This window comes from Rhinolophus ferrumequinum, chromosome 27 (genome assembly GCF_004115265.2).
Source record: "Rhinolophus ferrumequinum isolate MPI-CBG mRhiFer1 chromosome 27, mRhiFer1_v1.p, whole genome shotgun sequence".
NCBI classification, from domain to species: domain Eukaryota; kingdom Metazoa; phylum Chordata; class Mammalia; order Chiroptera; family Rhinolophidae; genus Rhinolophus; species Rhinolophus ferrumequinum.
Genome location: NC_046310.1, coordinates 27,035 through 53,395, shown reverse-complemented (window position 1 = coordinate 53,395; position 26,361 = coordinate 27,035). Strand labels below are relative to the sequence as shown.

The window sequence follows — 26,361 nt, the reverse complement described above, 5'->3', positions numbered from 1 at the left end:
CTCTGCTTGTCTGCGGCACCTGGAGCTCCGGCTCATTCTGAGCAGGCTCGACAGCAGCCCTGCCCTCCAGCCCCCACACTTTGAGCTCTCGGAGGTCACGTGAGAACAGTGCCGTCTCATAGTAGGTCCTTAATAAGGCCAATCGAACAAGTCGAACAAGCACACACAAGGGGGGCTGCTGGAGAGTCCCCTCCTGCAGGAAGCCCTGTCAGGTCAGTTGGAGCCTCTTCCCATCATCCCACCCCCGCACACACGCCGGCTCCAGTAAAACACAGCACACCTGGGGGGTCTCAGCCCTGCCACCCAGCTTCCCATTTTGCCCTTGGCCCGTTTCCTCACCTGCTTAGGGCCTAGGGACACCTGCTTTGCTCCCTCCCGAGTGTGAGAGGTAAAGGATGGCGACCATGCGCCTGCACCTGTGAGGGGCCTTCCGTACTGTGGCACAGGGCGCATGTGCTGCTCGTCTCTGGCTGTGTCAGAAGCCCACTCACCGTCGGGGGGAGGGTGTAAGGCCAGGACGCCCGCTTCCACGAGGTCTGAGTTTAAAGGGCTGGTGCTGAAGGGCGTCCTGAGCACGGCTCACCTGGCTCACCTCAGGACGTCAGGACATTCTCCCCCCTCCCCGCCCCGCACCAGGCCCTGCCCCCAACTGTTGGGTGGGTGCGAACCAGAGTTGCCTCTCAGTTTCCTTATCTGTGCAGTGGGCAGATTGGCTGAGTAGAGTAGGGGCGGTTCTCTGAGTCCCCAAGATCTGGGCTCCTTCCCAGCCACGGGCTCCCCAGGGCTGCTGCCATCCTTCTGGCAGGGACATCAGTGCTCCCCTTAGCCCCCTGCAGTTCAACTACAGGAAGCACTCCTCAGTGGGGTGGGAGGGCTGTCCTGACACTCACAGGAGGGGCTGAGGGTCGGGGTCCCCGCCTGATTGGGAGCTCTTTCTGGAGACTGTGGCCAGTGCTCAGCTTACTGTCTGAATCAAAAAGGGTTCAATGCATGTTTGTTGGATAGAGTGAATGTATGAATGAATGAACAAACAAACGGTGAGGTTAAGAAAGAAATGAAAGCGGCGTCCTCAGTTTAGGATTTAGGAGCCTTCTCGCCATCTGGAGACTTGGTCTAACTGGCCCGCCCCATCACCCCAATACACAGATACAGGGTAACACTCAGCCTGTGGTCGCCCCTCCCCACAGACCCAGACAGGAGTCTCTGATGTGGGAAAAGGGACAGAGACAGGCAGAGACCCAGATTTCAAATCTGAAGAGGGAGGGGACCTTGAGGAAGTCACTGCAGGGGCAGGCTTGGCTTGGGGGCTCCTGGGGGAAAGGCCAGGAGCTTCCTGCGTCAGGAACCTTTTGCTTTCGATCTCTGCCATGGCTAGGCTGGCTCCTCTTCCTGCCTAGAACAACGCTGAAAAGCAACACAGGGGCCTGATGGGAGGAGAGCCCTAAAGCCCGAGCCAAGCTGTGATATCCCCCGTGCCGGAGTCCCAGGGATGCACAGGGAGAGCAGGCCCCTTGCAGACTCGGGGAATCTGGTCCAGTGTGGAGAACGGGGTGGGGGTGTGCCAGGCTGTCCCTCAGGGGTGCTTCCACCTCAGCGCTCCCTCTTCCCCACGCACCCCTGCCCACAGCCCAGAGACTGGTGAGGGGCCAGTGCAGAAAGCAGCACAGGGGCTTTGGACAAAAGAAGCAGGATCGAGACGTAAGGGGAGGATGAGTGAGACCAGGGCCTCGTGTTTAGACTCACGCTGACTTTGTCTTGCCCCCAGAGCCACCTGCCAAATCGAAGCTTTTTACGGGGTACTTTTAAGGGCACCCAGACCTGGTACCTGTGGGCCCGGTGCCAGCTCCACCTTGACTGACTGGTTGCACCGAGCAGATTCCAGAACTTGGCCCTCGCCCCGCTTTCTAGCTACTATTCCAGCTGCCGGGTGTGGCCTGCTTGTCCTGTTAGTAAGATGTCATGTGGACACTCCATGGGTCAGCCCTCATCACCACACCATGAGACGGTGCTCCAAGTAGGGGCAGTTCCCTGAGTCCAGGGGGGTCCTGGAGTGGGGTGGGCACCTAGCCAGGGGGTCCTGGACGCATGGGGAAGCCAGAGAGTTTTTGGCTCCGTGTAAATTCCAGAATTTTGGTTCCACCTGTTCTGCCCACATCTCCCCACATTGTCCTCTCTCCACGATAGATGTCTGACCCCCGCTCACTTCCCCCACCGCCAACGTTCTCTTCTCAGTCCTGGAACTTGTTTCAGGTGGGGGACTTAGAAGGTTTCTAGGTGGAAAGGACTTGCTGGCTGTCAGAGCACGACAAGACCATAGATGTAAATCCTCTGTTGACTGATGGGTAAACTGAGGCAAAGTTGACTTGCTTGGGGCCACACAGCCAGGCAGTGGCAGAGCAGGGCCTAGAAGCCAGCGGCCAGCTCTTCTTACTTAGTACCACGTAGTCCTGCTGCCCATGGTGCTCACCACTGACCCCCACCCCTCCCTCAGGAAGAGTGAGATCTTGGGGGGACCCTGCCTGGGCCAGCTCGGAATCTCCCAGGAGGCCAGGCGTGGGAACACGCAGGGGGCAGCAAGGGAGGGGGAAGAGAAGGAAAGAGGGTTTGGTTTTATTTTACCCAGAACTGAGGAACGAACCACTTACCTACAGGTATTATGCAAATATATCCACCCCTTGTCACTTGGGGGTGGGAGGGTATGCGGGGGCTCGAGTACCCTCCAAGAGCTGAAGATGTGGCTGAAGGTTGCATCCCGTGACCCAGTCTCCCACCCCCTGCCCCAGTCTAGGCCTACCTGGGTCTTTGCAGGTTTTTCTGACAGTGAAAATCAAGAGAAACTCTTGGTCACAGAAGGTCTTGGGGCCAAGGAAAGGGCTGAGAGGTGGGGTGGATGCCAAGGCCTGTGGGGCAGGGGAGTGAGTGGGACACCCCAGGCCACTGGAATGTTGAGGAAGTGGGAGGGGCGGGGGCAGGGGAAGGGTTGGCACTGCCTAGTTTCTCCAACCAGGCTGTAGGGACCATTGCAGTTTTGCTGTGTGAGGCTCAGGTTCCTTGCTCCCCTGAAGGCAGAAACAGAAGTTATCTGTCCCCACACTGGGCTTCCTCCTCCCCCAGGAAGGTTCACCCCCCCCCCACTCCCTCCTGCCAGCTGCTCAGGTCCCAGCGTCACCCCGTTCCCCTGTGATCTGTGCAGAACCCCGCAGAACCTGTGTGCTCTCCCTCCTCCGGGCGTCCTGACATCCAGCGGTGTTCCCAGGGGCCCAGCGTGGCTGGGAGGCTTGGGGTCCCAGCCTGTCTCTGCCCTCTCAGAGCCCTCTCCCAGTGTCCACGAACAAGGATCTCCTGGGTGGGGGTCTCTGCGAGGCACCTGTTTTGAGTGAGGGTCTGCCCCTGGTAGGTACCAGCAGGCCACCTAATCTGAAACGGTAGCAGGAGGCAGCCTGAGGGGTGGGCCCAGTGGGGACAGCACAGCACAGAGGCCTGTAGGCCGGCTGTGCCACTGGGCTGGTCCTTCATCTGAAACACGAGGGGATTGGATTGGATGCCTGTGGCCCAGGCTCAGCGGCTGTGCGGAGATGGAGCGGCAGCAGAGGAGGCACAGAGGGCTGCCACTGACGCGGCCCATTTCGGGAAGCAAGGTCGCTTCTGAGCCTCAGCACCGTGCTGTGAAATAGAAACTGCTCACCGACTAAAGGCAGCTTTGAAGGATACAGGAGAAAGGAAATAGTGACTCAGGAGAGCCTGCACGCGCAGTGACGCAGAGCCTGTGAAGGGATGCTGGCTCCTGAGAACACGCCGGGGCTGCTTTCCTGGGACAGCGGGGTTGAGGGGGCGAGGGGTGGGGTGGGGGAAGTCAAAGAGGAGCGCGATTTGGAGCCCCGGGGGCAGGGATGCTGCGCGTGACCGGTGGAGGCGTCGCCTGAGAAGGCGGGAGTGGACGCAGGGAGGCTGCACCTCTGTACACTCCCGAGCCTGGCATCACACAGCGAACCTTACGAAAAGCTCACATTTCCCAGCTTTTCTCACCCAGAATTACTTCCTTTGTTTAGCGGAGGGGTGGAGGAGGAGACTGAGGGCGAGGCGGGAGGGGCCCGCGGTGCCGCCCCCGCCCCTCCGGTGTGCGGAGCCCGTTGTCACTCAGCTCTGGCGCCTGGGGCGTCCGAGGCGAGGCCCGCCAGCTGCATCCCCCGGACCGGGCAGCCCGGCCCCGGGTTCTCCCGCCATCCCCGAACTGGCGGCTGCCGAAGGCGTCGGGCTGGGAGGGCGCTTGATCGGAACGCTCAGGTGGCCGGGAGCTCTGCCAGTTCTGGTGACCTTGGGTAGGTCTGTGTTTCCGTCCGCCCCCGGGGTTCCCCGATGGGCTGCAGCAGAAGGATGAAAAAGGCGACGAGAATGCCCCCCGTAGGGGTAGGGGTGGGCGAAGGTCCCTGGCAGAGCTGGAACGGGGCCAGGGCACTGCGGGGAAGCAGGCGCCCAGCGTCTCCGGGGGGTGGGCGCACGCTGGGAAGGGGAGCGCGCGCCCCAGCCTGTGCGGGGTTCAGTCCCGCGGACCCACGTCTGCCAGCCCCGTCCCAGGTGCGGAGCAGGGGCGCTACCTCTTTAACAGCGTCGGGGGCCGAGCCTCTGTCGCACCATGTGATTGCCTGAAAGGCCGGGCTGCCGCGCTGCGGCCACAGCGGACTGCGAGCTGCCGCGCGCTGCCCGGAGCCCAGACCTGCCTCGCGCGCTGCGAGCTCTGGGCGGCACTAGGTGCCCCTAAGTTTGGGCAGGATGGTGAGCTCCACGCACCCTGTTCTGAGGGCATGGGGGACCCTGTGGGGTGTGCGTGTGTGCGCGAGTGTGCTGGGAGCAGCCTCACACTTGATAAAAAATGCCAGTGGAGGAGTGAGCACTGCTATTTTAAGTTGCTGATTGGGACCTCTGTGGACGATAAGGGGTGGGGACAAAGATTAGGCAGAGAAGGGGCCAGTTTACCTCGCCAGCCTGAGCAGGCAACGGGCGTGCCGCGTGGGGCGCGCCTCCGAGGGCCGCGGGAGTCCCAGGGCGGCCAGGCAGGCCCCCCCACCCAGGCTTCTGTGCCCACAGGTGCCCGCCGGCTGATGCGCCCGTGCGCGCCAACATGCCGCAGTCCATCTCAGCCTTCCAGGCCGCCTACATTAGCATCGAGCTGCTCATCGCGCTGGTCTCGGTGCCCGGGAACGTGCTGGTGATCTGGGCAGTGAAGGTGAACCAGGCGCTTCGGGACGCCACCTTCTGCTTCATCGTGTCGCTGGCCGTGGCTGATGTGGCCGTGGGCGCCCTGGTCATCCCGCTCGCCATCCTCATCAACGTGGGGCCTCAGACCTACTTCCACACCTGCCTCATGGTGGCCTGCCCCGTCCTCATCCTCACCCAGAGCTCCATCCTGGCCCTGCTGGCCATCGCAGTGGACCGCTACCTCCGCGTCAAGACCCCACTCCGGTGAGTGCAGAGCCGCTGAGCCCATGCTGTGGCTTGAGGGCCATCTAGAGAGGACAGCAGGTAGGATAAGCCCTACGTGCACCAGACACCCTCTCGGCTGGCTGTTGTGCCCCAGCCCTTGTTCTGCCCTCCTGCCCTCTGCTCTGCAGAGCTAGGGAGAGCTGTGCTTGGAGCAGGGAGGGGGCCTGGCAGTGAAGTGCTGCTGTGACACAGCCAGCAGTCTGCCTGGGGCCGGGGGCAGGGGGATTGCAGGTGGGGGTGAGTGGAGCCCCGCCAATCCCAGGGAAGGGGAGGGCAGCAGATTGCTAGGGCCCGTGAGGCTGTGCTGAGGGTGGCCCCCCAGGGGCGGGGTGCTGCTCTCTGACCAGCCTGGGCAGCTTTCCTGCACCTCGTCCCTCTCATTGTCCCGTCTCTGCTCCAGCGGCTCCCCCCACCCCACTCCCCAGAGCTATCCTGTGGAACCTAAGCAGCCTCATTGCCTCTGCACAGCTCCCACTTCTGGGATCTCTGTTGTAAGCAGGAAGAGGGAGAAATGCGGCACCTTCTCTCAACGTCCCCATTCTGTAGCAAAACCCTCACGTGTCTTTGCCAGTCACAGCTGGGGGACCCGTGCAGTGTCAGGCAGCACCACGGTGGGTGGCCTGATGGGGGCAGTCCTGGCGGGGTGTTCAGTCCACACTGGGGCTTCTTGCCCAGGACTTCCAGGGCCACAAGCTCGTCACCAGGCAGTGCCTGGGCCACCAGGAGCCAGTGCCTGGGCGCAGGGCCAGGGCCGGCCCCTGTGGTAAGATCTTGGGAGGCGTCGTGCCTTCTCTTTCAGTGTTGTCGCCGGGGTGTTCTGGCCATCTCTGGCACCTGCCACCCCGGAGTAGCTTCCATATCTGGGATGCAGTACCTCTGGCCTCACTTGGCAACTTGCCCAGGCAGGCCTAGACACCCACATTTCTCCCATTTGCATTACATTTGTGCAACTTTTGGAAGCTTTTTTTCAATGCACCATTTTTTCCATGACTCTGTAAGGAAGGTGGAGCGGGAGCTGTGAGGGGAAAAGTAAGGCCCAGAGGGTCTCCTGATGATCCCACTGCCTGCTGTCCTGACCCCCCAGCCCCCACCTCACCGTGTCTCTGCTCTGTCTACCTCCCTCACCGAGTCCTGGTTTCCCGGGGGATGTGGGATGCAGACGGTTGTTCGGGGGAGAGACGAGGCGGGGAAGGCAGTCCATTAGTGGCAGGAGCTGAGCCCGACCACGTACATGCTGCCACATTAGGAAACTCACAGATGTGCGGATGTAGGAAGGCTGCTCAAGAAATTCTGTCTGCTGAGTGGGTGCCAACGTGAGCCAAAGGCCCGGTCCTGACATGACAGAGGTTATGGGCTGTGGAATGCGCCCTGCCTGCCCTGTGATAATGGTGGTGGCAGTGCTGGCAGGAATCACAGGCCCATCCCCAGGAGGCAGCTTCTGGACCTGGCTCTGTTACTAACGGGCTGTGCAACCTCGGATAAGGTGTTCTACCTCTCTGAGCCGTTTCCACCCTTGTCTGCTAAATGGAGGGCTGGATCCAAGATCTCTGTTGTTCCTTTCAGCGGCATCTGTGGCCCTTCCTTGTTTCCCTCTTGCCAGTGCTTTGTGGAGGCCCTGGGAAGGTTGTACTGTGCTTTCAGCTCCCAGTGATACCAGCTGGGCACAGTGCTGCTTTTCATATGCGCCGTCTCATTGGTTGCCCATGGCCTCTCATGAGTAGAGGCTATCATTCTCCCCATTCTGTAGATGCTTCTGTAGGTAAACTGAGGGCTAAGGCTCAGGGAGCTTCTGTAACTTGCCCAGACAAACACCTTGTTAGGAGCAGAGAGGGGTTTGGATCCAGCCTGTCCACCAGGTGCCTTTAGCCAGTGGGCCGTGTGCATCTTGAGTCAGCCCCAAGAAGCTATAGGATTCGTGGAGGAGTCCCCTCAGGCGATGGGGGGGGGGTGATTTTCCTCTGCATGTTTCTTGGCCACACTTACGCCTCCCTTCTCTCCTCACCTCTGCTCCAGTGGCAGTTGAGCCCCTGGCAGCCTGGCCTCTGTCCACAGCTGGTGGCCTGCCCAGCTGTGCTGCTGATGGGGGTGGGGGGCCGGCGTGCGGATCAGGAGGGGAGTCTGGTCGATTCAGGTGTGTTTGCTGTCAGGCATCAATTCATCCCTCCCCACCCTGACTGGCCTGGGCTTTGCTTGACAACTGAAGGTGCCTCCTGTGCTTGTCCCCCTGCAGGCCACCGTCTGTGGCCTCAGGGTCCCAGACCAATGGCTCTGTAGTGCTCACATCTGCCTCCAGCCCCTCTGTGTGAGCGTGGATTAGTCAGGGGCCTGGAGTGTGAGAACAGGAGAGGCGAGACAGAGGCCCAGGGCTCTTTCCCTAGCCTCTGACCCAAAAGGCCAGGGCAGGGGGGGCTGTTAGCCGTCACCTCCCTCAAGGCACGGAACAGAGAAGGCAGCAGTTAGTGAGTTTCCCAAGGGCAGTGTCATGGGTGGATGTTGCCTCCTGACCAAAATGGGAATTCCTTGGTGTGAAGTAGGGGCAGCCTCAGGTGGGTGACACCAAAGACTGTGCTGGGCAAGGTGACTGGACTTTAGTTGAGAGCTATCGGGTCAGTCCAAGAGTGAACGCTTCCCTCAGCGGCATTGCAGTGGCTGCCAGGACACAAGCAGGTGTGAGCTGCTTGAAATCAGGGAACGGCCAAGGTGCCTTCTGGAGAAGCCTCTACCCCAGGGTATGGGGTGGAGCCCCTCAGGCTGCGGCCTGGCACTTGATCTTTATTTCTGAGCATAAAGTCATCCACATGTAGTGTTAAAAATTGGAGAAATATGGGAAAGAATAAAGGTGATAAAAATCACCAGTAATTCTACCACCTACAGGTAACTAGTATTAACATTTGGTGTTCCAGAAAATTATCCCACACGTCCATCATCTATCTGTCTTATCATTTATCATCTCTCAGTTTTTATATGGTTGAGAGTATCTATACATCTATATTCCATTTTATTAACTTAATGTTATTTTATAAGCACTTCCCCATGTCAGTAACAATTCTTTGTTAAGGATTTATTTCCCCCCTTCTTCCGCCTCCCCGCCCCCAACTCCGGTTCAAGCTGTTGTTTCTCAGTCTAGGTGTGTAGGACACAGCTCCCTGGACCATGCTGGTATTACGAGCCTTGCGCTTCCCGTGGCTGAGGCAGTCGGTCGCCGGTCGCCGGTTGGCTCACTGCTCACAGCAGCTCTCGCCGGCTGCCGGCCACTCACACTGGCTGCCATCTACTCACGCTGGCCACCGGCCGCTCACGGTAGCCCATGGCAGCACACAGCTGTGTTTCCTCTATAAGGGTTTCCTTCTGCATTAAGTGTTTCCCAAGTCCCTTTACTCTGAGTTGAGTGCTCTTCCGCCCACTTTCTCTGCGACTGCAAATCCCCAGAGGAGCGTCTGGCATCCCTCTGCCCGTGAGCTCTGGTGCTGGGTGTGCAGGACTGTCTGGGCCCTGAGTCCTACCCTCGTTGCCTGGTCTCTGCTTCTTGGACAGGAGAGCAGCCCCCGGGTAGAGGGCTCAGCACGGTGCCTCATGCTGCCTGTTCGGCAGGGTGGGCACAGAGCAGAAAGGAATGAGGACACGGGGCTCCGTGGGCCGCTGAGTCACCCCTGCAGCGAGCGTCCTAAGCTCAGGCGGCTTTCACGTAGGGACAGAGCTATGTGACCACCCCCCAGACAATATTCAGAACATTTCTGCAACCCAGAAGGCTCCCCTCGAGGGGTGGCCGCTTATGCTGACATCCTGTTCTTGATCTTGCGTAAAGAGCACCGAGTAGTAGGTACTGTTCCGTGTCTGGTTTCTGAAGCTTAGGCGTGTGTCTGAGGTTCATGCCTGTTGTCGAGTGAAATAGGTTCTGTCTGTTCTTTTCCTCACAGCTGTTAGAGTTCCACTGTGTTCCACTGTATTCAGTGTACACAATGATTTCTTTAAATTCTGGATGAATTTTGGAGAAAGGGCCAAAGGATGTGCTTATGGATTGGATGTGGGAATGTGAGAGTAAAAAGAGTCAAGTATGAGTGAAACCGGAAGCCAACCGAGTCCCGGGCTCGTGCTGCCCGCGCAGCTCAGCCAATAGATCGACACAGGAGCTGGGTCACAGAACAAGCGTTTATTATCAGAGCTCCGGTGCTCTGAGAAGGCAGCCGGTTAACACCTCCAAGAACTGCCTTCACATTCTCAGTCCAGCCTGGGATATGTAAGGGAAATCCGGGCATTCCTCCAGAGGCCACCTGATGGTTCCGGGGGTCTGCACAGAGCCGTCCCTCTGGCGATGTTGTTCTCCAATGTGGTCACCAACCAGGAGCAGTGATGACAGTAACGTGGAAGGAATGCTGGGCCATAGAGATTGTGATCAGGAAGCACACGGGTATTAATCGTGAGTTTCAGGGTAATTTTCTAAAACAGGGAACTGGGCTGGGACGTTTCGAGCTCAAGCTGCAGGAGGATAATCTATTATGAAGCCTTAGGTCACAGAAAGTTGAGGCTGGGACACAGCCTCTGCTACGGGGGTCCCAAGCGGGCCCTGCTTCAAGAGCAAACTTTCAGGCCTCGGCTACTGGCAGCAGGAAGGGCCGCATGTGCTGCCAGTTTGGGGAGCAATCAAAGGGGTTCAGATTTGGACACGATGAGTGTGGAGTGTCTGCCAGGTGCCTCAGTGGGGTGCTGAGCGGGCAGTGGGAGGTTTCAGGTGGAGCTCGGGTCCAGGCTGATGAGACCCCGAGATGAAGAAGTCGGGACACCGGGGAGTAGGCATTGGGAGCTTTGGGACAAGACGCGGCACCAGCACCGAGGCTGAAGGAGAACCGACCACACGGCCTCGGGACCTTGGGTGTGGTGTCCTGAAGCCGGGTGTGGAGGGTGCACCACGGACTGAGAAGCGAGAGGCTGGCCTTTGGGCCACAGGAGAACAGGCCTGGGAATGAGCACGGGGCTTGGCGAGGCCGACGGGCAGCCCAGGTGGGAGCAGGATCCTGCGTGGGGAGGCGCAGAGAGAGGACGACGCCACTGGAGGAACTTGTTGCAAAGAGAGCGAAGTAATGGGGTGCTAGCTGTCAGGAGGAGGGATCAAGGCATTGTGTTTTGTGTTGTTTTCTAACAGGACGGAGGTTTGGGCACTGACCGACACGTCCCAGTGGACACATCAGAACTCATGTTGGGCCAGGGACAGGCGTTGTGGAGAGATGTCCTCGTGCAAGGTTAGGACCTAGGGTCACACAGGGTTGGCCCTGGAGGGGCGTGGCCTCATCCACCGGGCAGGAGGCACAGCTGCGCTTTCCCAGGGATGCGGGAAGCAGGGTCATCCGTTAAGAGGGTGCTCGCGGGAGGGGTGGTGCCGAGAGCAGCACGTGTGACATAGTTCTCAGTGAAGTGGGAAGTCTTGTACAACTGGGGCGGCAGTAAGGGCCCACGTGACGCTCAGGGTGATGAATTTGCAGCGAGACTTGGCAGCATGGCTGTGTGCTCAGCTGCACGGGCACTGAGGAGGGAGCATTCATTCCTTCACGCTCGTGCCAGGCACGGTTCCCGTCCTTGCCTTTGTGGAACTTAGGGACTAGTCGGGGGCGAGCCAGTGCACAGGGAGGCAAGCAGAGAGCTCCAGTCACAACTTGAAAGAGTTCCAGGAAGGAGGCCATGCTGGCACCTCCCTGGCAGCTCCCTTTGGCTTCTCCAAACTCCATGCCAGTGTCCAGACATCCACAGGGCCGAGGACTAAGGCAGGGCCATGTGGGCTGTGGTTCACGGTCAAGAATTTGGATTTTAGTCTGAGTGCAGTATGAAGCCTCTGAGTGCTTGAAGCAGGAATGACGTAATCCAAATTACGTATTTAAAAAGTCAAAAGTCTTTAATAAAATATTAGTGATGAAAGCCAGTGATATATCAAAAGGGTAACATATCACAACCAAACGGGGTTTATTCCATGTGTGCAGGGGTGGTTTCACACCTGGAAAAAAAATCAATCCGTGTTCTCAGCACATGAACATGAGGTCACCGTGCTTGTCTAGTGGAGGTTGGAGATTGAGAGGGGTGACCTGGGCAGGGTGGGGCTGGCAGGGAGCTGGGGGGCGAACATGGAGAGAACTGGGGAGGCGCAGAAGCCAGCAGGCACTCAGGCAAAGCGGATGTGATGGCAGCCCCAGCGACGGCCCCTCTTTCACGGCTGCCAGCTCCCATCCCTCTGTCCCTCCACCCCTCCGTGTGGTCCCTGAGGTCTGGGAGGTGAAGGTGGGCCCATCTCGCCCCCACCGGCTTCACAGGCCCCTCCCGCTGCTCCACCTTCCAGCCCACTTCCCAGGAGACTATAGGCTTCCTCAGCAGGGACACAGCATTAAGGACATGTGGCTTTGGGCTCCCTGAAGCTTCCAGAAGGATACAGCAGAGCTGGGGTCTTCCTTCCTGCCATGCTCCATTCAGGATGAGACACGGTGGCTTCTGGGGTAGCTAAGCCTCCCACGTCTCTGCGTGTCCTCAGTCACCTTTGGGCAGGTCCTGTCCCTGGACACCGCGTGCCTCCACAGCCTCATTTCCCACCCCCAGCCCCCCGAGCCCCCACTGGTGCCCTGGCACTGCGGGTGGTCCCTCCACAGCAGGCTCCTCCCCCAGCTGCTCTAGGGCTCCGAGTGGCCCAGGGTCAGCTAATGTGGCCAACAGGATAGGATAGTCACTCAACAAACAGCAGGCAGTTATCAAGCACGAGCTCCAGCCCAGCCCGGGTGGGGCCTCCTGGGGGGCAGGGTGTCTGTGGCTCAGCCTGCTCATCGGAGCCGTCAGCTCCCCACGCCGAAACACGTTCCTTTGCCTCGTGTAGCAGAGAAGGTTTTGCAGTGCTGTTATTGTCAGATTTTCCAAAGCTTGTTCTCCATTTCACGTGCTGTTTTGTGGCCCCTGTCCCTTTGGGGTCAGGTCCATCCATCCCATCAGCATAGGCTGCAGGCGCTGTGAGGGCAGGTGTGGCTGTGTCCCTGTCTGCTCGTGTGCTTCAGTGCCTGACACCCCCTGGCTGGCACTTAGTATGTGGCTGAGTACGTCTGTGGGGGCAGGAAGGGGAGAATGCTCAAAGGGAGGACGAACCCTTACAGGGGTGGGAGACTGGGCAGAAGGCCGGGAGGTCAGCCGGCTATTTCATCCTTTCCCGCAGAGCACGAAGGCTCATTTCTCTAGAGCATTCCCAGACGGGGGGGGGAAGCTGGGGCACAGAGGGAGCTTACATGGCAAGTTTGGGGGGGCACGTATACTGGTCTCCGGACACCCAGCTCTTGTTCCTATGAGGGGAGTGAGTGAGTAGCCTCTCACGAGCCCTCCCAATCCTCTGAGGGCCTCACCCTGTGCAGCTCCTGGGAACCTGCATCTCAGGCAGCTGCAGTGAGGGCTCCCCTGGGGGCCGGCCGCCCCACAAGTCGCCTCTGGGGAGGGAAGCACTTAATGTGTTTGGGAACTCACTGTGCCCGGCTGACACGCTTGCCACAGGGACTGTCTTCTGCACAGTAAACACGACACCCTGCCCCCACGTTATGGGCTCCCAGGGCCACTGATGACAATAGCCCAGCAAGGGCTGGGAGAAATACAGACCCCACTCAGAGCCCCAGAGGCTGCCAGTCTGGGAGTGAGCAAGCGAGTCCCAAGGGGCACCTTTAATTGTGACAGGAGGCCAGGGTGGCTTCAGGCTCTTAGTGGTGGGTATGTATTCACACATGCACGTGTGTGGAAGGGGTTGTAGCTTTTTGTTTTTACAAGTCAAAAAAAATCTATCTTGGGCTTCCAGACCTTCCATCCAACCCTGCGTTTTCACCCTGCCCCCTCCCACCCTCCCTCCTTCTCCAAGGCCCAGAAAAGAGGCCCAACCCAGCTCACCTCTTTCCTGTTTGTCGCCCACGCCTCACCATTAATCTTCCTTGACGCAGGAACACAGTTCACATGTGCAAGTCAACAAGTGTTTTGTGATGACACAACTCCTGTGCTCAAGGGCACAGACCCACAGTCTGGTGGGCAGCACTGATAATCCACCAGCTGCTGCACGGCAGGAGGCCCGAGCGGGCTTGGCACACACCCAGACCCAGGGCCCAGGTCACTGCCCCAACCTGTGAAGCTCAGCTGCATGCCTCCTGCTCCCTGTGCTCAAAACTCACTTCTCTGCCTTCCCGCCAGCTCTTCTGCGCCTGTCCCGGCCTGCAGTCGAGGAGAAGGACAAAAGGGCATTTGATGTCTAAGACCACGTCTTACGCGCGTGCGCACACACACACACACACCCTGAAAGCGGCTCCCTTCTCTTGTCTGTTTAACTCCTACACCTTCCATAATACTCAGCTCAGATGACCCCTCCTCCAGGAAGCCTTCCTTGTTCTGCCCCAGGCGCCCCTTTAGCACAGCCCTTGTGAAAGTAACTGCCTCACTGGCCTGTGGGGTCCAAGCCTGTTCATCTCCGAGGATCTGCACAGTGCCCAGCGTGCTTCCTGCCCACGTTTGGTTCCCAGTGACTGACCAGTGACTCCCTGAATGAATGGTGATTGTAGCAGGTGACAGGAGCCCCTTGTGTTTGCCAAGCCTGTGCTCCATACTTCATATGGAGTCTTGGACTTAAATTCCTGCACAAGTTATGAAGAGGCACTAATGGTTTTATATCAATAGTATAACACGTGCCCATTGTTCAAATTTCCTGAGAAAGCTGAGGCTCGGAGGTCACACAGCTTGCAAACAGCCACATAGCTGCTGAGTGTAACCAGAATTGTCGAATGAATAGTTGAGTAGATGAGTGGAAAGGCCTGTATTTGAGTCTTGACTGCAACGCAGACTGCTGGGGCATCCGGGTGACATCATCTACCTGTTTGGATCTCAGTTTCCACATTTGTAAAACGGGCATTACTCCAACCCCTAGCGTAAGGCTGTGTCTGCTAGGTGGCGCTCTCGGAACCGGAGGGGAGGCGTCTTTGTTCAGGTTATGGGGCCCCCAGACTCCCCTCTGGTCTTGGCTCCCAGTTCAGAGTGCTGCCGAAGTGCTGCCTGGTGTTCAGGTGACAGGGAGCTGTTGGCTGTAGGCCGCGCATGTGAATAGAGCAGAGACCCAAGAGACAGGAGCCGCTGCTGGGGGAGAGGACAGAGAGGGGGCGGGCGCTGCCCCACGCCTGGAGCTGCCGTATCCCCTTCTGCCTCCTGCCTGCTGGGGCTGTGGCTGTGGCTGTGGGCAGTGGGCAGTGGGCAGTGGGCAGTGGGCAGCCAGCAGAATGGAGGCTCCACCCAACACCAGGTGGGTCCCATGCGGATGTGGCGGAGACAGAGCAGCAGTGATGGAACGGCTGCCAGTGCTGGTTCAGACGTGTTGTCACAGGGCCGCTCTGGGGCCTCGGGGGTTTGCATAGAAGTGTCAGCAAGGAGGGGATGTTCTCCAGGCCTCACTTGTCCTGTCAGAAGGTGGCCTGGGTCTGAACTCAGTCTGCAGTCAAGGCTGGAGGGAAAACCGTTCAAGGGAACATCTGTGAGGAGAGTCAAGGAGGGGAACCCCCTCCCAATCTAGGGGACACTGGGAGGAGAGACCCCCTCATCGGCCCAGCACAGAGGGAGACTCAGGGGTGGGAAGCAGGAGGCCGCAGCTCAGGGCTGGGACAGCCGTTTCACCCTTCTGAACTGCATGTTCTCAGCTACGGGGACTCGCAGCCCCAGGCCAACTCCTTCTGGTGGCTGTGGGGACCCGGGAGCCCTGTGAGTGCTCAGGTTGCTGGAAGGACAGGGTCCCAAGTGCCTGGCCACTTGCCTCCCCGCAGCTCTGCTGCTCCTTGTCCTGTGACCTTGGCCAACCTTTCTGAGCGTCAGTTTCTGCCTCTGCAAAATGGAAATGGAGCCTCTACCTCGTGGGACTATGGAGGCTCCTACGTGAGAACACAGTCTCTCTAGCATATGGGCTCCTTCCCCTTTCCTGCTGTTGGTGGGGGAAGAGGACGGATGGACGCTGTGTGCGTGTCTGTGTGTGTGTGTGTGTGTTGTGGTTGCTGTGGACGGCAAACGCTCACCCACCAGTATGGCTTGAGGGTTCCTTCACACGACAATCAGCCAGCCTGACCATGGGGAAGTGACTGTGGCAGGGCTGAGAGCCACCTGCAGCCCTGCACACAGGTAAGGGTGCGTCCTTCACTGTTCTCGGCGCAGTGCCCAGGACACCTCCCCTTCTGCTTCCAGTCCCTCTGTGTGTGAGCCCGGGGTCTGCCTGGCCTGAGAGGGCCCGGGAGAAGGCAACATGCAGTCTGGTGTATGTGTGGGGGTGGCGGGGGCACCTGCATGCTGACATTGTCAGGGTCAGGAGCAGATCCGAGCCTTCGTTGGCAGCATATTCAATTGTATTTAGTCCAGCAAGGCCGGTATCAACAGCATTCTATAAATAAAGATCCTAAAGAACCAGGGAAGTAAAGGAACTTGAAAATTGTTACCCAGCTCACAGGTTGCAAAAATGGGATTGGAGCACCTGCCTGCCGGATGCCTCCGTGCATGCTGTTTGTGATACAGCCGCTCCCTGGGCTGCCGTCCTCGGGAGCTTCCAGGCTGAGACACACAAGGAGGGAAGTCAGCTCAGGCTGAGCTGAGCAGGTGGGACAGTCCCAGCTGAGGTGGGCACAGCTCAGCCTGGCCTGGCCTGCGTCTTCTCTGGTCCCAGTGCCTGCTTGTGATTGTTTTCACGGTGCCAGGAAGCTAAGTCACGAGGTGCCGTGGGCCTCCTGGCAGCAGAAATAATCCCGCGAGGCCCACGGAGGTGAGTGCAGATGGGCTCCACGAGGCCCCTTCTGCCACCACAGGCAGAGCACATGCTGCCAGCAGCTCTGGCCCAGCCCGAGGAGCACGGGCTCCGTCTCGGCCACACTCACCAGCTGTGGCCCTGGGCATTCACTGACCTTCCTGGGGCTCAGTTTTCCCAGTGACCACAGCGTCTCCTCTTGTCACTGCGCAAGGCCATGTGTGCCAGCAGTAGGAAACAGTCCATGCTGCTGAGGGGGGAGCCTCTCACCCACCTCCTGATCCTGGCCCCTCTTGTCCATGCGTGCTGGGCGTGGCCATCGACGAGGACAAACAGGTCACACCGGGTTTGCCGGGGCCCTGGCAGGGCCTTGTGTCCTGCGTCCTGCACAGTCCCAGATAATGCCTTTCCTTTCCTGGGCTCCTCCCCAGTGGGGGTGGGCGGAGCTGCTTCAACGCCACATGCTGAGTGCCAGGGGCACCCAGGACACGGGTGTGAGGCTGTGCTCTCCTCAGGTTCCTCACGGCCTCATGGGAACTCAGGGCCCGAAACACGAGGCTTTGGGGGCTGCTGACTTGAGGTGCAGCGCCCACTCTGGCCACCAGCTGTGTGACCTTGGGTCAGTCACCCGGCGCCCTCCTCCACGCAGGTGCTGCCTTTCTGCCGGGAAGCTGGGTGCCAGGAGGAACTGGACACACTGGGAGGTGGCGGCACATGTGGCGGATTTCACAGACGCTGTACGTGTTGCTGAGAGCAGCTTGAGTGGGAGTCACAGCTAGGCCCTGTGACCCTGTGACGATACCTGCCAGGGTTTGTTCCTGGCCAAGCGGTGTCACTCTGTGGGAGACAGTGGGCACCAGCTCTGGAGGTCAAGGGAGGGAGATCGGGGTGGCCAGGCCTTCACGGGACTTGAAGGGGCCCGTGAGTGGGGAGGGAAGCCTCTTTGGTGCCCGCCACCCCCCCGCCCTGGCTGCAGTGCGTGTCCTGCCTGGGTTCTGCCTGGCTGAGTCCCTAAGGACCATTACTGCCAGCCGTCTGCATTTTCTTTTCCAGCTCTGAGCACTGCGCCTTGAAGTTTTCGTGAGTGGAAGATGGAAAAAAAGCAGCTTTGATTTAATAAGCTCCCCCCTTCATAATTGAGACCCCCCCCGCCCCATGCAGGGCCGTGGCAGATGTGAGTGATTGAGGAGGCTTTGCTGAAGTGGGAGAAGTGCCTGAAAATGACTTTCTTGATCAGGCCCTGCCAGGGCTCTGAGCTGCTCCGTTCAGGGCTGAGGCCGGCTCACCGCCCCCTTCGGGGCCCACAGTGATGAGAAGAGCTGGCCTCTCCCCAGGAGGACGTGGGGCTGGGTTCCTGCCAGAACCCCCCAATTAAGTGGCCTCGTGTGTCGGGCTGGGTTTCTGGGGCAGGACCTGGGAATGGAAATCCTGAGGAGTCTACAGAAGGTCCCTTATCTGCATGTGGGGGCACCGAGTGCATGTGCCCGCAGGAGGGACGTGGAGGAGAGGAGCAGGGAGCCCCACCTGCCCCGCCTCACGCTCGCGTGAGGTGCTGTCGTCAGCGCTGAGTTAATCTCTCCCGTGTCTGTAACTGTTTCCCGTTGTTTGGATTTGTTCTCTGTTTCTTCCCCAGCCCCCCCTTTTTCTGCATTCTCCGCGTGAGGGTGCATTGTATGAGTCTGCTTTCCTTCTCCAGATAGCATGGGGTGCCCACTGTGTGCCAGGGACTGTGAAAGCTGCCAGGACTCAACATGGAACGAGACTGCAGTTGTGCTCAGGGAGGAAAGCAGTTTTCCTGATTGTCCCATGAGGGTGGAGGAGAGAGCAGCCACCCTGCCACCTTGCCACCCTGCCACCCTGCCACCCTGCCACCCTGCCACCCTGCCTGCACGGGCCTGGGCAGGCCTGGTGCCTCCCCGCCTCCCACTGCCTCAGGGCCCCTCCTGCCCCCAGCCCGCCTCCAGGGCAAATGCAGGGGGGCTAAGGGCAGGCTGGGGTGCAGCCAGGCTCATCTGTGCATAGCTGGCCAAGTCGGGCTGGTTCCTGCCCTGGGCCTGGCCTGCAATTTTACGTCAATGCCCCACGGGCTGCTGGGCCCTGGGGCTCTGGGAGTGGGGTGCAGTGGGACGTAAGGCAAAGAAAGCACCGGGAGATTCCAAGAGATGTGGCTTCTTCCCACTGTTATTTGGGCTCCACACGTCACCGGCCAGGATGTGAGGGTGGACAGGGCCAGGCCCTGGGACACTAGGACCGGGTTCCTCCTGGGTCCTCAGAGTAGAGACCCTGGGGTTGGGAGGCCGCAGGAGCAGCTCGCGGTAGACCCTCGGGAGGGCTTTCTGATGTGTTCCCTTGGAAAGATTTGCAAGGTGGGGAAGTCTCCTGTGCTCTCTCTCCTCCTCTGTGTTCTGCCACCACTCCACACCTTTTCCTGCCCAGGAGGCTGGATACCGTGAACTGTAGGGAGCCCTGAGGGCCCAGGTGGAGGAAATGGAGAGGAACCCAGGCCCCTGTGAGCAGTCGTCCCTTTGGGGCAAGCATCCCTGTGACTCCCATTCCTGGTGGCTGCGGGCTGTCCACGCAGGGTCACAGTTCTCTGATGGAAGCAACCCTCCAGGCAGGCGCTGAGTCGCCTATGGTTCCAGACAGGCCAGGAGGTGCTCACAGGGTGTGGGGGTCTGTAGTGTCTACACTGGCCACTTACCCCGGAGCTTCCCTGTCTCAGCGAGGGGCCCAGGGCTGCTGCTGGGGGGGGTGTAAGCTCCCACCCCAGACCCAGATACCAGTCAGATCAGGGAACACAGTGACTCTGCACCTTGGCTGTGAGGTGGCAGAGCTGGCATCAGGCCATGTGACCGGCCCTCCCGAGTGAACAAGTAACTGTGTACCTCTGTCCCTGCGGCTACTTTGTATCTCTTCAGGCTGCTGACTATTTCCCAGAAGAATCAGGGATGTCCTTCCGTGGCGATCGCACGGGGCTTCACCTAGTGAGGGAACAGAGAAATCAGTCACGAGCCAACCAAGTCTCGTCCCATTGTGTAAACAAGGCCTTGTCACTTGCTGAAGGCCACGAGCTGTTCACTGGTGGCCTTGAACTCAGGTCTGACTTCACAGTGCTCCACTCACTGAAATAGCATGTCTGTCCCCATTCCATGCTGCCCCCTGCCCTCCGTGGGGCACATGGCTGGAGCGGGACGTCCTCAGATAGGGGACGCCCTTCTGGGGGCCGACTGTGTCCCTGGGTGCCTCCGTCCTCTGGTGCCCGGCTGGTCTCTGTGTCGGATGACGGATGGACACGTTGCGGTAGAGGGGGCATCTCATTCGGTCCCACATGTCCCACGGGGACGGGTCTCACCAGGGCCAGCTCACGCCCTCCCACACTTCCTGCAGAGCCTGGACAGCCCCCAGGTCTTCTGACGCCTCCACAAAGAGGTGTTCCAAGGCAGACGCCCTCTTTGGGGCCCTGACATTGTTGCTTTACTCGCGGAGCAGCTCCATCCAAGCACAAGGGGATGACGATGGGAACATTTCCAGCTCCCCTCCCGACATGGCCACCAGGCTGTTGGATTCTCTGCCACCTCGTGTAGGTGGCCAAGGTCCACAAAGGCCAGCGGGGCCGATGGGAATGGTGCAGTCAGCTCCCTTTCCCCACGATAGCAGGTCTTTCCACTTCGCTGGGGAAGGAATTTTACCCCTTTTCACACTGCGGACGCCCCAGCAAAGCCTCACGGGGCCAGCCACTCACAGGTCATTAAACCCGTCTGCAGACAGGGTGGTTTTTTCCATCTCACCTGATGCGTCAGAATGTCACCCACAGCAGGTGGGGCCACGTGCTCGTTTTGCCAGCGTGTCCTTACCCTGGAGATGGGCGTCTCGGAGCGGGAGACGGCAAGGCATGCTGAGATCTGGGCAGAGTTTCCTGAGTTTGCTGTTCAGGTCAGACTTCCTCCTCCTCTTGGACCACAGGGCCCTTGGGAGTCAGAGCGCTGGACCCCCAGGGTGGCGTCTGTTCACAGCTCAGTGCCTGGACCTCCCGTCATCTGTGTGGGCTTAGGATGCAGGGTGGGGTTTGTAGGCAAGTCTACTTTGAAAATGTGCCTCCTCCACGTCTGAGAACCACCACCTCCTGACACCCCAGCCGCTGCAGACTCCTCTGGCTCAGAACCTCAAGCAAATGGAGCAAATCGAGACCCCTCTTTGGAAGAGTGGGGGGACACAGCAGGGAGGAGGCACGTGGGCGTGCGCCTCTGGGCTGGGGTTTGGCCTCCCTTTGCTCAGGACTGTGCCTCCCCATCAGGCTCAGATGCAGCCCGAGGGGTATTTCTTCTGCTCGTGCCCAGTTGGATGCAGGAAGGGCCCTGAGTCTGCAGCTGGGCGGGGAGGGGGCACACAGACTTCACCGTCTTCCCCACCGCCTGTGCAGTTACTTGTCCTCAGCAAGTGACCAGGCATTATCTCCAAGGCCCATTACGCTAATAACCTCAGCAATGTGTTTAGCTCTTTTCTTTCAAGGAGATCCAAGTAGCTCTCCCTCCCCTGCAGCTCTGCAGGCTGGCCCTGGGGCTTCAGATGGTCCCCTTTTGGGGAAGAGTGACACTGAGATCCGCATATGGTGGGTGATGCCTCAGGGCCTGAAGCAGCAAGATTGAAACCAGGGTTAGTAGCTCCCAGACATCCTGCTCTGCCCCTTCCCCCATCCAAACCTCTCTGGGCAGCAAATACTGGGCTCCTGGAGCCTGCTGTTGATCGTATCTGGTTTCCTTCTCTCCTTTGGGAGGAAGCATTTCTCTGCAGGAAGTAGTTCAATAGTCTGAGAGCCCCACTTCCCTGGTCTTCAGATCCGAATTTCCAGTTTTAAGTGGCTGAGATCCTTGATAAGAAGGCAGGAAGGAGGGGACCAGAGCCAAGGAGAGGGAGGAGACGGAGGCAGGGCTGCCCAGGGCGCTGACCCCTTCTGGCCCCCACCCAGCCCCCAGCCCGTGCCTGGGCAGGAGCAGGTGACAGGGAAACAGGGACGGCCAGGCCTGGTCCCAGCAGCGGAAGACGCTGCATCACCCTGGCTTCAAACAACCATGTTTGGTTTTCCAAGCCCACCGTGAGGGCTCGCTCTGTCTTCTGAGGTCACGTGTTTTCTCTCTTCCCTCTAGCAGGGACGTTGTGAGCACTGTGCGCCATTCTTTCTGCTCCAGTGTTCTTCCTGAACGTGGGGTCTAACCAGGAGCACCAAAATCAAAATCGTTCAGGAGTCTACAACTGAAGGCCTTTGATGGCAGGAATTGGTCACTCAGGTGATGAGCATCTGAGAGGCTAGATGGGGGTGGTGAGGGAGCCCAGAGACTAGCCACAATGGGAAGCAGCCCCCAGGCCAGGCTGCAGGACACAGGAGGGGGGGCGGGGGGTGGGCAGGAGGGCTGAAGCTGGAACCTGGGCTCTGCTGGGAGGTGGAGCCAAGGAGGAGAGTAACTGTGTGACACCCATCTGTCCAGAGGGGGAGGAGATATCCTGGCTTCTCTCCCTTCCTTCTGGCACTCCTGTGCCTCCCTTGGACCCAGCTGACCCAGGTGCTTGGGAAATGCCACCTGCAGGGCTCAGTGCTCCATGACACAGAGCAACAGGGCAGGGTGAGCAGGGAAAGCCCAGGGTGGGCAGCATGCAGCCGCCCTCTGTCAGGAGAGTGCTTTTGGGTCTCCATGCCCCTCCCCTCTTTCTCTGTCAAATGCTCTTTCCTGTCCAGGTCCCATGGTCTGCTCGTCACCTGATGTTCTAAGGAGGCTTACTGTTTGTGTTCTCAGATTCAGCTGAAATGTCCATCCCAGTGGTGTCCGGGAAGAGCCCTCCCGGGTAGGCAGGGGACAGCCAGCCCTCTGCACGGTCCGGCCTCCCACTGGCGCTGATCTCACCGTGAAAGGGACCTATTCACGAGGCAAAGGGTCAGTGGGGATCTCGGGCATGCTCATGGCTGCTGCTCGCGTTTAGCTTGAGACGGAGACGTGGCTTCTCTGGGCTGCAGGCTGGAAGACTCCAGGGAAGCCGGGGGCCGCTGTGTCATGTTGCAGGGGCAGCATGGGGCTCGGGCTGCCGTGGACATGCTGGAAGCTGGCCTTCCAGAAGAGTCCCTCATCCAGGCAGCCTTACATCGCAGAACGTAAGCAGGGACTAATAATTGTCGAACTTGGCAGTAAGTTCCCCACAGCTCCCAGCCGTGGGGCCTGTGCGCAGGCGAAATGCACGGGCGATTGCTCTCCCCCAGGGTGCCGTAAAGGCTTGCAGCGCTAAGCCTATGACCTTCTCCAATTGAGCACCTACCTCTAATCTTTGACTTGGGTTCCCTGAGAGGCACTCGCCGGTGAGCCTGCCAAGGAAATGCTCTGCCCTCACGAGCTGACGCTCCTGGGGAGGAACAGGTGTGTGTGGCTCTGGAGAGAGTCAGGAAGTGATGGGCTCTGTCAGGGACAGGCAGAGAGCACGGGAAGCGGGGACTTTCGCAGGCTGGTCAGGGCTCTTCTCTGTGGAGGTGACCTCCGAAGGACAGGAGAGCCTTCCCGGGGCGGGGAGAGGAGCAGGAAGTACAAGGGCCCCATGGAGGGTGGGTCTTCTGTTACCTGGTGGTGACTGCACATTCCTGAGGCAGCCCCGCACTGGCTGAGTCCCAGCACAGCGAGGGGGGGGGTCCGGGGGGGCAGGCCTCGCACCGGCTTTGGGAGGGGCGTCCCTGCCTGCTGGAGGCACATTCAACAGCCCCGTCCATGTGCCTCAGCTTCTCTCTCCCACATGTCGGGAGAGGTGAGTTTCTCCTGGCCCTTCCTGTGAGAGCCTGCGCCACCTCAGCCAAGGTCCCGGGAGCAGCCCTTTCCCACCGTGGAGAAAATAGCAAGAAAAACAGACGAGAACTGATACCCTGAGCTGCAGGCCCTGGGACCCGACCCTGGAGTAACCCCAGGGAAGGTGTGACCCCGGGCCTCCAGGCAGTCGGGAAGGGCTGGGGGGGCACCTCTCCAGCTGGAAATTGCCTCTCCCTTCTCTCCCACCTGGGACATGGTCAGTACCCACCTCTCTCGGTGGGTCATCAGTGCCCACTTGTGGGTCCTGGGCTAGACCTCCCCGGGCCCCCAGGCTGGACAGAGACCCAGAGGTCACCTTGTCCCCCACATCTCTGGGTAGTAACCTCTTTGAACGGGTAAGAGGTTGCCATTTGAAAGTTCACAGGAAGGAAACGTTCCTGCATCCAGGTGACCACAGTGAGGCTGTTGCCTCAAGGACAGGGGGTCTTGGAGGCAGGATACCTGGGCCTTGAACGTATAACCTGTGGAAGGGGGATTCCGTCTGTGCTGCACTCCCCTCACAGGAGGGTTACGGGGGTTCCCTGAGACGTGGGGCTTTGTAAGCAACGACTGATGGGCGGTGTGGCCCCCACCCTTCCCTCTGCAGCTGCACTCACAGTCCTGCTGAGGCTGGCCCTGGAGACCTGTGTCCCTCAGCTTTCTTCTCTCTTGACAAAACGATCTGTGCTCTTTTGGTCTTGCCCAGTGACTCCCATCCAGACCTTGTGTCACTTTGAGGCCATGAGCAGCAAGCCCTGAGCCAGATGTTCGCACAGCCGTTGGCTGAGGCACCAGAGGTTTTCCAGGTGCGAATGTTTCCAGGGGCTTGGATGTGTGGGAGCCCAGGCACAGGAATATTGGGGTGTTTACGGAGCCTTCCACACTCACGTCTTCTGGTCCTTACACTTGGAACTGGGTCCCACTCTCTCATTTTGCAGAGGAAGACCTGACCTAGTTGGTTATAGACCTAGGGCCCAAGTTCGGGCCTCTGACTCCAGCATATGCCCAGGAGGCCACCCTGCTGGGGACCCACCAGGAGGGGACGGGCTTCGGTCACAGCCGGAGAGCAAGGAGTAGAACGGAGAGAACCTCTGGGCAGCTTTGCTGGCCCTTGGTGCTTTGGGGATACAAGGATGCTCTGATCACAGAGTAGGGGAGGGGGCACGGCACCAACGGTGCTGGAGTCCTCTAGGGTCCTCGCCGTCCCCACTGGATGTGTAAGGAAGTTGGAAATGAGGTTCTCATGGAGGTGCTCACGTTCTAGATGGGGTAGGGAAGCATCTGACTTCTCCTCCCACCCCCGAACCACTTTCCTTCCGTTCTTATAAAACTTTCACGGTGCAGTGGGCTTGATGGGATGGAAAGGCGTCCAGGATGAGAGAGGCCGGAAGTATCCCTGTGAGGGAGAAAGCTGCTGGACGAAGGAACAGTTGGAGGGAGGCCTCGACCTTCTCACCAGTGGGTCCAGTAGCTGTTGTCACACCCAGGAGGTCCCTCCATGCATCTTGGGAGCTGCCTTGGAAAATAACAACTGGGCAAGTGCTGCGCTGAGCCAGCTCCTGGGCACAGAGCCGGGCGGCCAGCCTTTGGCAATGGCTCCAAGGCTGGTGAGTGGGCAGAGGACACCCTGGCTGCTGGCTGCATTGGTTTAGAGGGAAGTAGGGACACTGAAACCCTCAGCTCTCAGTGGGGGGCGGGCAGCCCTGTCAGCTTTTGTGTCACGTGTTTTCATCCCGTGTGTGTCACGACATGTGAAAGCTCGGTGCCCTGTCCCTTGACATTGTCCCATGTGTTTCCTTCAAAGGACATGTCGCGAGTTGTGGTTGTCTTGTTGGCTTACTTCCTTACCTTTGTGTTACTTGCTTCTTTCCGCAAAATACGAGCTGCGTAGTGGCGGGGGTCTGTCTGGTTCCTACCAGAGCACTCAGAACTGTGCTGCAGGCAGGGAGCGTCCGTGCCCACGTCGTGCGATCCTTCCACGTAGTAAGTGCCCAGCGCCCTCTAAGGCTAATTCCCAGTCAGCCTGGCTGTGCTCAGCCCTGAGCTCAGCCCCTCAGGAGACAAGCCCTGTGCAGTGGCTGGAGGGGGAGGGGGCAGTGGCCCGGGCTGGCACAGGGCCTGCAGGAGGGCTTTTCTGACAGTTGTGCCAGCAGGCCCGGGGCGGGGGGTGTCCGTTTGGTCAGTGTGGACATGCGTTAGGAGGCTCAGGACAGCACTGCCAGCTTCTATGTGGCCTTGGGCAGATCGTGGGACTGCTGTGAACCTCTGTCCCTTCATCTGCCTGTGCTTTCCTGCCCCACGAGGGCCGTCGTGAAGCAGTGACGACACTGCCAGCGGGCATATGCCAAGCACACGCGAGCGATTTCCACTTTGCTTATTTTATTAAAACTCCTAAACAGCGTCCTTTGCTTTCTGTCATGATTTTTGTCATTCACCAGGACCCCAGCCTGTACGAGGGGCCAGCTCTGGCCGAAATCTCAGGTCCGGTCAGCCCAAGACAGCACCGCCCAGCGCCGGCTGGCGCAGGGCTGGGCCTCACCTCTGCCCTCCTCTCCCCAGGTACAAGGCGGTGGTGACGCCGCGCAGGGCTGCGGTGGCCATCGCCGGCTGCTGGACCCTGTCCTTCCTGGTGGGCCTGACACCCATGTTTGGCTGGAACAACCTGAGCGAGGTGCGCCGGGCGTGGGCGGCCAACGGCAGCGTGGGCGAGCCCGTGATCAAGTGCGAGTTCGAGAAGGTCATCAGCATGGAGTACATGGTGTACTTCAACTTCTTCGTGTGGGTGCTGCCCCCGCTGCTGCTCATGGTGCTGATATACCTGGAGGTCTTCCACCTCATCCGCAAGCAGCTCGCCAAGAAGGTGTCGGCCTCGGCGGGCGACCCGCAGAAGTACTACGGCAAGGAGCTGCGGATCGCCAAGTCGCTGGCCCTGGTCCTCGTCCTCTTCGCGCTCAGCTGGCTGCCCCTGCACGTCCTCAACTGCATCACCCTCTTCTGCCCGTCGTGCCGCAAGCCCAGCGTCCTCGTCTACATCGCCATCTTCCTCACGCACGGCAACTCGGCCATGAACCCCATTGTCTACGCCTTCCGCATCCAGAAGTTCCGCGTCACCTTCCTTAAGATTTGGAACGACCACTTCCGCTGCCAGCCGGCCCCGCCCACTGGCGAGGACGCCCCGGAGGACAGGCCCGCTGACTAGAGGGGCGGGCGTGCTGCTCCCGCCGGCCACGCCCAGAGCACCCCAGCCCAGCCGCACCCCCGGTGTCCCACCGGGCTCCGTGAGCCTTCCCTGGCGGCGCCCTGCAC

General features: G+C 59.5%; 1 protein-coding gene across 7 annotated transcripts; it reads left to right on the top strand.

Moving 5' to 3' along the window:
- The first annotated feature begins 3,960 nt into the window (after positions 1–3,960).
- On the top strand, positions 3,961–26,345 carry ADORA1 (adenosine A1 receptor). Of its 7 annotated transcripts, XM_033099548.1 has the most exons (4): positions 4,459–4,773; positions 5,086–5,460; positions 10,622–10,718; positions 25,615–26,254. In XM_033099548.1, the coding sequence occupies exons 2-4, from the start codon at positions 5,120–5,122 to the stop codon at positions 26,173–26,175; spliced, it is 999 nt and encodes a 332-aa protein (XP_032955439.1). In that variant the 5' UTR covers positions 4,459–4,773; positions 5,086–5,119; the 3' UTR covers positions 26,176–26,254. The 7 variants fall into 7 exon arrangements, with proteins under 7 accessions (XP_032955438.1, XP_032955442.1, XP_032955436.1 ...); XM_033099547.1 differs by lacking the exons at positions 4,459–4,773; positions 10,622–10,718 and adding an exon at positions 3,961–4,319 and having other exon boundaries at positions 25,494–26,254; XM_033099551.1 differs by lacking the exons at positions 4,459–4,773; positions 10,622–10,718 and adding an exon at positions 3,969–4,319 and having other exon boundaries at positions 25,615–26,345.
- Positions 26,346–26,361: the final 16 nt, after the last annotated feature.